General features: G+C 41.7%; 1 protein-coding gene across 3 annotated transcripts; it reads left to right on the top strand.

Annotated features, from left to right (window-relative positions):
• The first annotated feature begins 320 nt into the window (after positions 1-320).
• On the top strand, positions 321-15,583 carry HMGXB4 (HMG-box containing 4). 3 transcript variants are annotated; one of them, XM_061445087.1, is made up of 11 exons: positions 321-553; positions 3,357-3,462; positions 4,058-4,173; positions 5,479-5,554; positions 6,089-7,275; positions 8,756-8,837; positions 9,339-9,403; positions 9,680-9,785; positions 9,935-10,104; positions 11,191-11,313; positions 13,235-15,583. In XM_061445087.1, exons 2-11 carry the CDS (start codon positions 3,432-3,434, stop codon positions 13,277-13,279), a joined length of 2,001 nt encoding a protein of 666 aa, XP_061301071.1. In that variant the 5' UTR covers positions 321-553; positions 3,357-3,431; the 3' UTR covers positions 13,280-15,583. The 3 variants fall into 3 exon arrangements, with proteins under 3 accessions (XP_061301071.1, XP_061301072.1, XP_061301070.1); XM_061445088.1 differs by lacking the exon at positions 321-553 and adding an exon at positions 1,031-1,217; XM_061445086.1 differs by lacking the exon at positions 321-553 and having other exon boundaries at positions 2,516-3,462.
• The last annotated feature ends 79 nt before the right edge of the window (positions 15,584-15,662 follow it).

Here is a 15,662-nt window from a genome sequence, read left to right on the forward strand (position 1 = left end):
GTGCGCTGCATCCACTATGAATGCGGTGAGGCACTGGAACAGGCTGCCCAAGAAACGTGTAAATGCCCCATCCCTGGCAGTGCTCAAGGCCAGGCTGGATGGGGCTCGGAGCAACCTGGTCTGGTGTGAGGCTTCCCTGCCCGTGGCAGAGGGTTGGAACTGGGTGATCTTAAGGCACCTAGCCCGACTCACGTCCCAAGGAACGGCGCACCCTGCCCGGATGGACCATCGATGCGCTCGGCAATCCCTTACCCCGTCTTCTCCCCCGCCCCGCGGGTGCTACGTTGAAGGCTCTCGGCGCTCGGTTGCCTCCCCCTGTCCGCGGCGCCGAGTGGGTGTCCCTTGTCTTCCTGTCCAACATGGCGGTCGCGGGTGGTGGCGGCGCGGCGGGAAACGGTAGTGCCAAGTGAGGCGGTTGTGCCGCCTCCCCGCCCTGCGGCTGCGGCTCGGCACCGGCGGGCGCTGCCGCCGCTGACGGCCCTACCGAAGGGACACGCTCGGGCCTGCTGGAGGGGTGGAGCCGCAGGTTGGAGTGAGGCCAGAGCCGGCTCAGGTGAGACGACGTGCGGGCAAGCGGTAGTGGGGTGGCCGAGCCAGCTTTAAACGGAGGCGGCGGGAGGAGCGCAGGCCGTGGCTGGGCCGGACCCTGAGGGTGTTGACGCGCATGCGCGGGGCTGTGCTGTGGGGTGTTTCGGGGTGCGGGATAGGTGAGGCCCCTGGTGTGCGGGGGTTCGGTGTTAGCGTTTGTCCTCTTGGCTGCGCTCGGAATTCCCGGCGGGACCTGCTTGCCCACGCGGCTCCTCCAGGTCCCCTGAGCGCTGGCGGGAAGCGGGGCAAGGGTACCCGGCTCGAACCGCCGCCCCTCCGTTCCCACCCACCGCTGCCGGTCGCCAGTGGGGTGTGCAGACGCCTTCGGGGACCCGAGTCCTTGTGGCTTCGGGATGGCTGAGGAATAGCAATGCTTGGCGTTAATCCCGGTAGCTTGAGCGTTAAGTAGGGGGATATGTGGAGAGTGAGTGTCTACGCTGAACCTGTGTGATTTCTGCTGAAACCGAAGAACTTGAAGCAGGGGAACCTAATTAGGATTTATAGGTGGTCTTACTTAAGAATAATTTTTGTCTTTGCAGGGTTAGAGGCTTAGGTTATAAGCTCCTTTGGGTGTTATCTACCAACCTTTATACCTACCAAGCAGATAAGATTTAGAAAGAGAGTAAAATGTAGTAGCTAAAAACCGATCTTAGTTTCTCCGTATCATCCATTCACGAACGACTGACTTCATCTTTGTTTTGCTGAGCGGTGTCTAGACGAAGTCCTTATCCTGTTGAACGCAATGCTTTAGTATCAGGTGTATTCCCACTGAAGTCACATCTCAACATAGAATCAACGAGGTTGGAAAAGACCTTTAAGATCATCAAGTCCAACCTTTATCCCAGTACTGCCAATACCACCACTAACCTATGTCACTGAGGGCCTCGTCTACATGCTTTGTGAGCACTTGCAGGGACAGTGACTGAAGCACTGCCCTGGGCAGCTTATTGCATTCCATGAGCACCCTCTGGGGAAGAAATTGCCCCTAATATCCAGTCTAAACCTCCCCTGGTGCAGCTTGAGGCCATTACCTCTTATTGTATCGCTTGTTACTTAGGAGAAGTAACCACCCTCACCTCACTACAACTTTTAAGGTAATTGTAAAGAGCAGTAAGGTTCACCCTGAGCCTTCTCCAGACCAAACCCCCCAGGTCCCTCAGAGGATCTTCCATTCCAACGCTTACCATATGTTTATCAAATCAGATTCATTAATAGAAAGGAAATAAATAGTACTTTTTCTGTTCAAAGTGTCCGATGTTATTTCTTATCCTAAGTTTAACAAAGCCATATTTCATGGTAAGAAGAATGTTGACAAGATCTGGTTCAAGATTGTGAGCCTGCAAGCGGCAGAATGCTCTTTTTTATTCCAAAGTGCAGTGCTCTGTTGTGTATACATATTGCAGTGCTCTCATGTATATACATAAATTCTGCCTACAAATTGCTGTGCTAGCTACCAATAATACATAGTCAGAATACTGTCTTAAAACATTTCCTGGCAGATGGTTTCCCAAAACCTGAAGAAGTTACATGTATTCCTATGAATTTAAACAGAAGTACCTCCCATGTAACTGCAAGCTTGATTTAGTTGGAACTTTGTTGTTTCACTTGAGTAACCACTATAGGATTAGTATGTTGTACATTCTCAGCCTCAGCCAGTTATTTATAAAATTGGGATGCATACACGGATGTATAAGCACAGGGATGTAGAAGAGTTTCCTGCTATCAAGGTATTCAAATGTAACTGACAAGACTGAACAAGCCACAAGGTCCTTGAGGCTGAATGCTTACACATGGAAGTTTTCAAGGCCAAGTTGGACAGGGCTTGGAGCAACCTGATCTAGTGGAAGGTGTCCCTGCCCATGGCAGAGGGCTGGAACTGGATGAACCTTATGTCCCTTCCAACCCAAACCATTCTATGATTTTGTGTGTGCACATGCACACAAATATACAAAATTACTTAGGTGCAATTAAAGTTTAATCACTTCTGAGCAGGTTGATCTTTTCATGTTAAGCTAGTTACTGGCTGTAGAGCTGTCACTTTACTCTGAGAGAGCCAGAGTGCAGCTCTGCCATAAGGACACTGTCCTGCTATATACTAGCAACTATGGAACAGAATTACATAGTTCTAGCAGGCCTGAAACCTGAGACTGCGATGCTGGGAAGGCCTAAGTGAAAGGAGTGAATTCTTCTATTCCCTCTCCCAAGCTGGCACTCAGAATGGCTGCAGTGGTAATGTTGGGAAACATAGCAGAAAGATGCACACCTTCACTACAGGATGTGCAATTCTTCACTTAGATTTGAAATAATTCTTTTGTAGTACGATGATTTCTAAACTGTTTCCTTCTTTCCCTTCACTTCATCTGAGATTCAGGGGTTTGAAATCTCTCTTTAAACATCCCATTCTTAGCTACAGTGGCTCCTGACAAAAAAATCGGTTGGTAAGTTTGGGTTTAATTTTGTGTGTCATGAAAATCAAACTCAGCTGTCTTCTTACCCTCTTCCTGGTTTTGTAAATAAACTACTTCAGTGATTTGGAGAATTTCCAAGGAAGAGGTAGTATTTTATATCTTTGAAATAGTAGAATAACCTCTTATTTAATTTTAGAAAAATATTCTGTCAAGCCTGAAGAGTGAGCATCAACCAACCATAAGGTAGAATCCTTTCTTTTCCCAGTGTCTTCTGGAGAATCTTCACTTGGTTCAGAGGAAGTTTCCCATTTTACATCATGATTCTTTATGGGAGGGTTATTTTCATTCTCTGTTTCTCAGACCTCTTCCTGTACATGGGAACGGGGGAAGGAGCCCAGACGTGGCAACACATTCTCAGGCTCCTGCAGGACCACCATGGCTTATGATGACTCCAAGAGGAAAGAAGGTATGACTGCTTTATAATCTCAGAGGGAGTTGATAAAAAAGGGGGTACCTTCTGCAGTCCTTGCCAGGCCATGCAGTTAGACTGGGAAAAGAACATAGTATCCTGTGGAGCCCTTAAATTTAATCTGGCCAAGTTGCTGGAGGATCCCAAGGCCTTGACTTCCAAGTGTAAAGTACTGGCATAAGAATTTGAAAGAAATAGGTGGTATTTCCTGATGCAAACACCTTGATGTTTACAGGGAATTCTGCCACTGCAGCCATTCTTCTCCCTGCCATGGCAATGGAATGAGAGACCAGGGATAACGATATGTTTAGTCATGATAACATTTCTAGGTCCAGTTCTCTTTAGGAGGAAATATACAAGGGTTAGAAGTGAAATACAGAGTGACTGCTGTTACAGTGTTAAAGCACTGAGCCCCATCCCTATGGTCAGAGGGTACAGATTGTAATCTTTTAGGCCTCTGTGCTTATTGGGTTTTGTGCAATGTCCACTGTTCTCCTATTTTGTGCATAGTCCATATGTCTGTCATTTCTTAATGGGGTATTTAATTTCTTTCTTTTTTTTTTTGTTCTTTCCCATTTCGTGTAAGTCTCAGAGTTCCTAGAGAGTGACCGAAGTGTTGATGATGGGTTGGCAACTGGCAGGATACACCGAGAGAAGAAGCGCTCTTACAAGGATCTGCGGCAAGAGGAAGATGAGATAGCAGCTCAGGTCAGGAAGCCCTCATAGAACAGGTTGAAGGTCTAAGGATATATATAAAGCTAGTGATGGAATGAGACAGATGAGTGTCTTGTTCTTTTTCACATAGAAATGCATGTCAAAGACAGCAAGAGCAGCTAATCATGTCCTGTATTATTCAGTAACTTTCCTGGGGAAAAGGAGGGGGTCAAGCCAAATTACAACTGATTCTGATTTTTCAGGCCTCAGAAAATAGGATAGTAGGATGCTGTCCTAGCCTTGATGTACAACTGTGCAAGTCATAAGACAGCATGAATAAGTTTTTACACACTAAAAAAAAACCCATGATTTTAGACTTCATCATTATATAAATGGCAAAGGATGATTATAATGTTAATTGATGCTCTGTTGTCTTCCTAATTCTGCAGACAGGCTGAAATGGTAGGTCTTGAGAGGTATGAACTTGCCCTATTGACCTTATAGGGGCCTTAACTCTGAAATCACATAGCGACAGCTTAAGTTTCTTCAAAACCTTCCTCTTTGAGTTAAAATTTCTGCTGTTATGCAAAGGTGACTACCTGGTAATTTTTTTATTATTTTTCTTTTTATCTGGAAAAGAAGTTCTAGATGGAATTCTGCAGAAGGGCTTCATTTTCAGACCATAAATTGGTCAAGAGGGAAATAATAATTGGGTGACCTGGCATATTAAGGACAGTTATTTGGCCCATCATTTTAATTTTCACTTCCTCCTTTCACTTACTCTTATCTTTTTCAGCACATTAAACATGAACTGCTCACCTTCGTTTTTAGGGTTTGACAGCCTGTGTGTGCTTAGTTATTTATTAGCTTTATTAAGAGGTCGATATCTGTATTTTATCAACTTACCAGCTTAACTCCAAGTGCTGGCTTCTGTTGTTCGTTTCTTAACACTTTCAAATGTGCTTTTTCAAGTTTTCTGGTGTATTGCTCCTTGCACCTGCTGAGAGCTCCATACAGAGATCTGTCTTTCCGTTTCCTTATAGCCCTGTTGTGCTGCAATGCCTACAGAAAGCTTGGTGCTGGTTAGGTGGCTGATGTGCTGAAATGGATCCTGACTAATACAGTTTTTTGTATTACCATGGTTTTTGTCTAACCTTAAACCTATACTGAGGGCTCTTAGAAGGTGCTTGTTTTAGCACCTAGAATAATGATCCTGGCTCATACCTAGGGTTCCTTGATGTTACCATAGTACAAATAACTCTTGATACCTCCTACAAATTATTATCTGTGTCAGTAGTCCATGTGAATCTTACATTATTTCCCTCTTGTTTGTCAGCAACTTTATTATTCTTATCCTAGGACAACGAGCGTTCTCCAGGGACAGAACCTCACAAAAAGAAGAAAAAGCACTCCTCTGATGAGTTCTGCTACAGAGGTGAGATAGTAATCAAGCAGGAGAACAGGCTAACAGATCATGACTTTGAGGAAAGGATGATGTTAAACCAATGTCATCAAACTTTGTGGTTAGCACTTTATGGGGGGAGGGTACATCAACCTGTCTTAGGAGAAGTAATCAGAAACTTGATGCTGATCAGTGTCAGACAGCAGAAGATTGGGCAATGATATTTTCAGAGTCTAGCTTAACATGTTTCCACTGTTTGGAGTAGAGATCTTCCACCCCCGTTTCATTGAAAATTTACAGTTTTCTAACCTATTCCTTCCCTTTTGACATTTGCTTTTTTTTTTCCTATTGCAATACAATATTTAATTTTACTTGCAGATAGTATTACTTTTGCTGAATATATAAAATAGAGCCAGTTATAAGCTGTAGAGATCTCCGTTTTAAGACAGGGTGTAAATCTGTCAGCTACAATTATGTCTTGCTTATTCCTGCTTCAGTTCTTCACGCTAGTGTAATGCTGTCTTTAAGGGAATCATCTTTATGTACATTTCTGTTCACCTTTTTCAGGTGTTACGCCTCTGGATCTACCATCAAAGAAGAAGAAAAAAGCAGTTTCTAGCCCGTCCTCAGCCGATACAACCACGGATTTACTCAAGGCTGTCACCTCACCTTTGGCCACAAGCTCAAAGTCTTCAAAGAAGACCTCTGAAAAATCATCTTATTCTTCCTCTGGCCATTCTGAAAGCAAAAAGGAGCACCCCAAGAAGAAGCTGAGTGGGAGCAGTGGGGAGCACTCAGTGGATGATGGTAGCTTCCACAAATCTAAAAAAATGAAACCTCTTTATGTGAACACAGAGACACTTACTCTTCGTGAGCCTGATGGCTTGAAGATGAAGCTCATCCTTTCACCAAAAGAGAAAAGTAGTGCAGCAGATGACGATTCTTTTTCTTACTCCTCAGCACCAGCAGCTTCAAAGAAATCTTCAAAGAAATCAGCTCGAGATGAGCAAGGCTCATTCCTGCGAGGTCATGAAATGCAGAGCTTTCTGAAGTCATCCCGAAAGAAGCACAAGCCACCTCCAGACTCCCATCCACCTTCTGAGAGTTTTGGTGCTGACACCTCTGTTTATTCAGAGGGCCATGGGAGCGAGTATGAGATTTCAGGTATGGAGGCTCCACCAGAGTCTGGCTCCTCTTCTGGTGGGGAGTTGGAGGCTGGGGAGCTCGTGATAGATGACTCCTACCGGGAAATCAAGAAGAAGAAGAAGTCAAAAAAAAGTAAGAAAAAAAAAGACAAGGAGAAACATAGAGAGAAGAAGCACTCTAAGTCTAAAAAGAGTTCTGGGCACAGTTCTGAAGTAACAGTGTCACCACCGCCTCCTCCCAGTACCCACTATGTTCTTCCTCCACCTCCTCCTGCTGTTTTCCACTCAGATGGTCAAAGTGAGAAGAGAAGGAAAAAAGAAGACAAGGAGAAAGACAAAGCTGAGAAATGGGAAAAGGAAAAGGAGAGAGAAAAGGAAAGAGAAAGAGAAAAAGAAAAGGAAAGAGAAAGAGAAAAGGAAAGAGAAAGAGAAAAAGAAAGAGAAAAGGAAAGAGAAAGAGAAAAAGAAAGAGAAAAGGAAAGAGAAAGAGAAAAGGAAAGAGAAAAAGAAAGAGAAAGAGAAAAAGAAAAGGAAAGAGAAAAAGAAAGAGAAAGAGAAAAGGAAAGAGAAAGAGACAGAGAAAAGGAAAGAGAAAGAGACAGAGAAAAAGTAAGGAAAAATAGAAATTGGGTGGTGGGTAATAATGAATTAGGTACTCCATTACAAACGCATGTTAAATTGAAATAGAAGGATGACTAATACCAGGATCTATGGTTTCACTGAAGCATGTTGGGAAAAATGTATCAGCCACTGGGATTTCTCTTTGTAGTGAAAGGAATATACAATATTCTGGTTTTGTGGCACAGGCAGTCTGTAGGTGATAGAGGTTCTTTAAAGAAGTTATACTTAATTTGCTTGGTACAGGTTATGCATAAAGCACAACTGCACCGTTTTCTAAGGTAACTGGTTCTACCTGTTGCCAGGCAGTACTTTTGACTAGTGATCTAGTCCATCATTACAGTTCCTATTAAAAGGAACTGAGCTCTAGCCTGGCAGGTGAAGACATTTACCCATTCACTCTTGTATTCAAATGAAATTCTAATTCTTACAGACTGCCACATTCCCAGTTTTGTTCTGTTCCCATAAATTCAGTTTTCCATGGTTAGTGTATCAAAATGTGACTAGGAGAAATGATAATTAGCATATGAATGAGATTACGGGTGATAAAACTGTAATTATGTAAATATATAAATGGGGAATAGCAGTTTATTCAGATAGACAAGAGTTGCTCTGTGTCCGGAAATGGGCCCAAGGTTGTTCAGCTATTATTCTATTCTATTTGGTAAGTTTTCTCTGATCATAGCTCAGCAACTGCTTATGCCTCTGCTGTCAATATACTTAAATTGTTTGTTTTCCTGCCAGTTTGAAGTGTTTTGTAAAGATGGACAAAACATAGAATCATAGAATAGTTAGGGTTGGGAAGGACCTTAAGATCATCTAGTTCCAACCCCCCTGCCATGGGCAGGGACACCTCACACTAAACCATGTCAACCAAGGCTTCGTCCAACCTGGTCTTGAACACTGCCAGGGATGGAGCATTCACAACCTCCCTGGGCAACCCATTCCAGTGCCTCACCACCCTAACAGGAAAGAATTTCTTCCTTATACCCAATCTAAACTTCCCCTGTTTAAGTTTTAACCCGTTACCCCTTGTCCTGTCACTGCAGTCCCTAATGAAGAGTCCCTCCCCATGATGACAACTGAATTGTTTTGGCAGACCTGTAATAGGTACTGTGAATAGAGGGACAGATATTTTTTTATTATTATTTTTAAGTTTTAGAACTGCGATGCATTAACAGAGATGTGTATTGATCCTGAATTTAGAATATCAGGTTGTTGAAAATTATGAATGAAATGCATTGATCAGAATTGTTGCCAGATAAGCCTTGTGTTAAGGCTGGTTCTGGCTGGTTCCTGTGCTTACATGAACACCATATTCAGCCAGAACATGTAAAACACAGTTTTTTTAGGTTCCTGATCTAAGCACCATGTCTTTCCTTAATTCTTCAATAAATGCCAAATTCTTAATTAATTTAAGTAGGTCTCATGATAATTAAAAATTTTTGTTTCTTTTTCTTCTTCTGACTAGCCAAAGAAGAAAAACATGTCTGCCTATCAAGTGTTCTGTAAGGAATATCGTACGAATATTGTGTCTGAGCACCCTGGAATAGGTAAAACAATAATCCATCCTTCTCTTGATCATACACCAGTTGGATTAATTAGCAGAATATGTCATCTCTGTTTCGTACCGTCCTCTTTAATTTTGCAGCATGCGAAGAATCTGCCAGTTTTCTTTGAATAAGAGGTGGCAAAGGGGACAGGAGTGGATTTCGTTACTTGATTTCATTGTGTTTTAACCAAGCTGTGAATCTGGATGAAGAAATTGCTAGTTCTTTCTTTCTTTACTTAGAGAGTTACTTTCATTTGTCACCTTTTTGTACATACAAGTGACTTCATATTCCTAGTATCAGCTTATTTTCATTTCAAACAGTACTGGGATTCCACACTGGCAGTCATTTTCTGGTCAGTGTGAAGAGTTCTAGATGTGGAATGGGTTGCTTCCTGAATGTGTATGCATGAGCCAGGAAATTTCCTATGTTCTATTCATGATACTATTATTTAATTTGTTTTAAACATTTGTTTTAAACAGTTTTCTTCTTTCCTTCTACCAGATTTTGGAGAGTTAAGTAAAAAACTGGCTGAAGTGTGGAAGCAGCTACCTGAGAAGGATAAATTGGTGAGTGTGTATGAGATGTTTTTGTAAACCAATTTGTGTAAACTAGGTGCTGAGGTCCGAACATGCTGGCAGCATTGCCACCATACCTAGAAAAATACTACCTATGTCCCCAAAGTATGGAAATACTGGCCTTGTGTTCATAAAGTCATCCATTTTCTTCTCATGGTATTACTTCACCAGTTAGCCACTTAACGTCATTCTGCCTCCAGGTCTTGGCATCAGGTAGCAGAATTGCCTAATGTTATGAATATGTCTTTTGTACCATGGTAACTGCAGATCTGGAAACAGAAAGCTCAGTATCTCCAACACAAGCAGAATAAAGCAGAGGCTACTACTGTGAAGAGAAAGGCATCATCTTCAGATGGTGCACCAAAAATAAAAGGTAATTTGTTGCACTTCATTTGCTCTGGTCTTTTTTCTTGGACAGGGAAGATAATGTTGCCTGTGAGATTTGAACTTTACTAAGTAAATAGGTTTGTAAGTAAAAGAATTAAAGAAGAAATAATGGAATTTGAATTTGTCTGTATCCAGCTTCTCCAACAGGAGTGATTTCTCCTCAGAAGAAATCCCCCACCAGCACTGTGATGGTGCCTTCCTCACCAGCCAAAGCCCCTGAGACAGAACCTATTGATGTAGCTGCACACTTACAGTTGCTGGGTGAATCTCTGAGCCTTATTGGACACAGACTGCAGGAAACAGAGGTGAGTCTGTAACCAGCAGTGTCACAGTGGTATCATGTAATCTGCACACAGGATTTGGGTGGGGATTACTGTTTTATTTTACTTACGAGTTTAACCAATGCTTCTGTGTTAGGAGGAGAAATTAGAGATGGCGTGTCCTGTTTCTCTCATGCATTGCTCTTTGATTTCCATGAAATAAAGCACCATGTTTCTTAGGCATCAAAGACAGGTCCCTTGCAGCTCTAGGTCTCTGAAGGCAATTTGGGATACTCGTCGGTGTTTTCTTACTGTATGTTCACCTTGGGTCTGGTAGTTCCTTGCTGTCTTTGCCAGTCTCTAGTCCAGTTTCTGTTACAGTCTCAAGCCTTCTCAGAAAACTATCAACCTTTACCAAGATGGTTTTTGCATGTCCTGTTATTTTCTGGCAGTATCATATTGCCAGTGCTTTGATAGGGGCTACTATTGTTTCAACTTACCTGGTAATGTAGAAGCTGTCATTTAACGTTTACCTACTGTTAGATGATAGTGATTCGGTGCATGCACGCACACAGATGGGCACTTCCAGAATTCAGTCCAGCAGGAGAGCACACATTTGGCTCAGATAATGTAATTTAACCTCATGGCTAGTACGATCCTCTCATGCCACTATGCTTGCTTGTTTTATCAGCAGTGAAATAAATGTTCTTGCATTTTGGTTTTGGTGTGAATGATTAAGGTTGTTCTTCAAAGAAACAACTGAAGGAAAATCTCCCACTTTACAGAAGGGCACACAAGCAAATTCCCTTTCCTGAAAGTATATCAATGACTAAAGCATTTGTTACAGACTTAGCATTTCTTTAGATTTAATAATAAACCACCCATTGTCTTTAGGACTTGTGTAGATAACAAAATAGATGGTACGCAATGTCAAAGAAATGACATTACAAAAAATTCTGGAATTAATTAAAGTGTTTTATGCAACTGACAGCTTTCTGACCCTTTGTTTCCTATTTTTTTCCTACACCAATTGCTCAAGAGTGAAGATACTGTATCTGCATGAGAAGTGATACAGTTGTGAAGGAACCATAATTTCCACTAGTCATCCCTATCTCTTCTCTCTCCTTACAGGGAATGGTGGCTGTTTCAGGAAGTTTGTCAGTACTTTTAGATTCAATCATCTGTGCTTTGGGCCCATTAACATGCCTGACCACACAACTACCTGAGCTGAATGGCTGCCCTAAGCATATTTTGGTGAGTTCCTTGTGGTTATTTCCATTCTAGCACTGGTAATTTCAGTAGTCCAGCTAGCTTTTTATGCATCAGTCTTATGATGTGATTATGGTTCCAGAGCAATAAGAAAATTATCTTGGTCGTACGCTTTTATAGAGGAATGTTTCTTTAAATTCCCTCGGAGGTTACTGTTGTATGATACTGTGCAACTTTTTTTCTCCCAGTGGCAACTGGCCTAGTATTTGTAGCATTGATTGCAATGTGTGTGGGTCATGTTTTAGTGACTGAACCAAGCCATCCAAATCAAAGCATCTGTACAAATATAACTATTTATGAAAGCTCTTATTTTTCATAAAAGTAAAACTCACCATCTGGTTGCTTTGTATGACACAATCTGTTTTTCCTTTAGTAACACAACAAATAACTTGTGATCTCAGGATTCCTAATGTGATTGAGTGACTCCTTTTACATGTGGCTGAAAATAAAACAGCCTGTTTTAAGGAACTGCAACTATAAGTTCTTTCCCACTTTAAACTACACATAATATTGAGCCCTGGTTTAGCAACAGCTTGTGGCATCTATGTAGCATGATGTGGACATAGATTAAGATGGCAGCAGCGTAAAAGGAATTAGGAGTCATACCTCCAACAGGAGACATCAATAAAGCAGTGAAGGAGAGGAGCAGAAATGAAAAATAAATACATAGTCTGCAAAAGTTAAGAGGTTAAAAACAAATCTTGCAGAGAACAACAAAAAATGGGATATAAATTGGCATGTTATAACAGAGCAGCCAAAACATTGATTCGTTTTGAGAATGACTGTTAGCAACAGCAAAAAAGTTGATAGTTTTAGGCTGTGAGCTCCCACAAACTGGCTGTCTGCACAAAAGGTGAGTCAGTGAGGTGTGCCCATCCTAAACCATGGAAAAACATCCTATGCTTTTTTTCCTTCTTGCTTGCCAAATGCATTCAGAGCAAAGACACCACATGACTAATGGTGCCTGTATTGGAAATTTGATCATCTTATTGTTACAAGGAGCAATGGCACTTTAGGTGGATTAAGGCACTCACTCTTCACTTCTGAAAACTGGCATTCAGGCTTGATACTAAATGAAGTATTCTGATTTTCGCCATGAGATACATACCAACAATGGTGTTTTAAACTGGGTAAAATTGCCAATGGTCCTGTTGCGTGTAGGATGTTATTTATCTTTTCGGTCAGTAGGTGGCATTGTTGAATTCCAAAGTCACAACTGGCTCTGCTCTAGGTCCATTGTCTTCAGCAATTAAAAGTTGGTATTTCTAAGGCCTTCTTCAGCCATCCAGCCCCAGGCTTGAGCTAACTGAAATACTGCATTTGAAGGACATACAGATAATATACTGTTGGGTCTTGTTTTCTGATGTGCATAAGGAGGACTATTCTCAGAATTCTGTTACGTTTTGCAAGAAAAACTGGAGGGCACTTCTTTTTCCTGTCTTATGCCCTATTAGTGGGTGTGTTTAAGGGTTTTCTTTTTTATGCAACAGACTTTCATAAGGGATTTGTGAGTGTAAAGTAATGTTGGGGGTTTTTATGTGCTAAACTTTGATCACTTTGCTTATATCCTTATCACTGATCTTTCCTGTGGTCGATGTGGTTTGTTTCAAATTCAGAGATAGAGTATAGGGTTTGTAAGGAGGAGGTCACTCAGGGAAAGCCTCAAGCATTTTCATTGTTTCCAAGTTCTTACAAATACTGAGGCTACCTTTATGTTTAGTTAACTTTCATTTGCAAAAAGTGAACATAAGCCTAGCAGTGGTAGTGATGACCAGACAAATAGGGTTGTCTCATCATATGATAACTTGTAAGGCAAGTGAACATGCTTAGTACCCTTGCCTGTGTCATTTTGTAAGGATTTTGAGTCATTACCTTACACTAAAAAATACTGACTTTCTTTTCCCAGTCAAACACACTAGACAACATTGCCTACATCATGCCTGGACTTTGATGGGAAAGGATCCTGGGATGTACTCAACCTCTACATTACTGACTTCGTACATATACACTACACCGGCACTCCTGAAGGGCTCCGTGTGTAGGGTTTTAAAGTTTTGTATCTGTATAGTATATACATAGGATTGTAACTATTTGATTTCTGTTTTATGAAAAGTTGTGAAGTTAAGCTGAGAAAATCCTTTTGTGTTGGTGGGTGAAATGTCCTCCAATCTCCAAGTATTTTATACGAAGAATTCAGAAAGCTTTTGAGATACTCGCCTTAAATTCAGACTGTTTAATGGGGAAGCAGCCAGAGAATGGACTTCTTGATATGAAGGAAAAGGTCACCATGAGAAAGGGCCATTAAAACAGGTGGCCCAGGTTGGTTGTTGACTCTCCATCTTTGATGACATTCAGAAACTGAATGAGCAGCCTGCTGTAGTTGGACTTTTTTGATGCAGGGGGATGGACTAGATGACCTCCTGATAGCCCTTCCAATTTAAAAGTATTCTGCTATTCTTTGGGCACGTAGAGATGGTAATGCATTTTGGACCAAGGAATACAACTGAACTCTTCACCAGCCCTATTTCTAAATGTTTTTCAGTTTAAAATCTGCCACTTGAGGGGAAAGCTGGATAGCTGATCAAAGATACAAAGGTCTTTGCCTCTTGATCACTCCTTCTAACACCCTCTTCAGTCAGTAGTAACTGAAAGTTGTCAGCATCAGCTGGCATTTGAAGTACAGTGGAAAATGACAAGAAGTTTAATCTCTTCTTGTGGACTTGCATCCAAATTGTCATTAGCACGGTATACCAACCAACTGCATTGGCCTGAGAGAATGAACCTCCTGCTGATTTTTCCAGGACATGGTCAGCCTGCTTTGATGGAGAAGAGTGTGGAAGCAGGTGTGAAAAACTTGGATTGCTTCTGCCCATCTTACACCTCTTTTGTGAACAGACAACTTTGGTTTCTGAGATTGCTCTTCCCTTTCACCAGCAGTATTGACAGAGCCATGGTGCTGCTGTGAGGCAGTGAGCAGTGACCAGTTTGAAGCAGTTATGGCTGAGTAAGGCATATGTGGGTTGAATGGAGCAACTCTCCTTCCTTCCAGCCACATAACTCGGTGTTTGGTTTTCTGCTTCTCTGGAAGAGGACCGCAGGAGAGCAGTTGATTCTAATGTAGGCTTTTTTGTGTTTGTGTGTACATATATGTGGTGTTCACATCATATGTATTTAACTTTTCCCAATATCTGTAACAGATTTTAATTTATCCTGTATATTTCTCTCTATATATGTGTGTATATATATATATATGCACATAATTTAAAAGTAGAAATCCCTCCCTCCACCAACAGTGTGGAAAGTACAAATCGTTTGCCTCACCCCACTTCCTGCAGAAATCAGCTGTATGTGTAAGCATTGGCATTGTAAGGGGAAACATCAGGAAGGTTTTAAAGCATTTACAGAAACAGGCTATCTTGTGAAGGTAGGTAGAACAACTGAAACTGTAGCCGTTCCAGCCTTATAGAAGTTTTTAAACGAGAAGAACACTTTTTTACTTTCAGCCTGAAGTTTAGCTTCTGTTTTTTAAGGCAGTTGAAAGTAAGCTGTTCGTCATTGTGGCTGAGCCCCAAATCATGTTTAAATTAAATCCTCAGGTGTGCAGGAGAGTTTTTCCTCCCATTCCTCTTTGCCACATATTCCCCAGCTGTGCCTGTACAAGGTAGTCTGTCTCTTACAGAGCTTTTCTCAGTGCAGTGTTAGGATTTCTCAGTCAGTAGAGGAGGCAGAAGGTTCTCAGACCACCGTATACTTTCTCAATTCAAGCTTCTCACCAGAGCATACATGTTTTAACACTGTGTGACTAATTGCAGTGAGCCTGGAATTGGGAAGGGCCCAGGAGGGAGGCAGTCCCAGTCCTACTGCGGATCCAGGCCTGTCCTAAAGCATCTGCTGTTGGGAACAACACAAAATCACTGGCTGATTCCAGCCCTTCACAACAGAGCATTGTGGTGAAGGTGCAGACCTGTTCTCTAAGGAACAGAAGGGGATCAGCTTTAGCTGTGTCATCTGTACAAGAAACCTCTTTGACTAATGAAACACACACAACCCTGGTGTATTGTATTTTTATTAAAATTTGTACACTTTGTATAATCTGTATCTTGTGGTATTTGGTACTAGAGGGAAAACTTTGGCAAGACTTGTTTTTATATTTTTGTTATTTCTTTGCTGTTTGATCCAGATTACACTTATACAAAGACACTTCGGTTTTGTTTTTTTTTTTGTACTGTACTTACAATATAATTTTCTTTTGTAACATTTGGAGTATTGTCATTCATTTCTGGCATTCACTGTGTTTTTGGCAGCTGTTGTTACTAATATTTACTGTACTTCAG

Source organism: Pezoporus flaviventris, unplaced genomic scaffold (genome assembly GCF_033815535.1).
Source record: "Pezoporus flaviventris isolate CSIRO_AGI_PZ_B2104156 unplaced genomic scaffold, CSIRO_AGI_Pfla_v1 ptg000002l, whole genome shotgun sequence".
Lineage (NCBI taxonomy): Eukaryota > Metazoa > Chordata > Aves > Psittaciformes > Psittacidae > Pezoporus > Pezoporus flaviventris.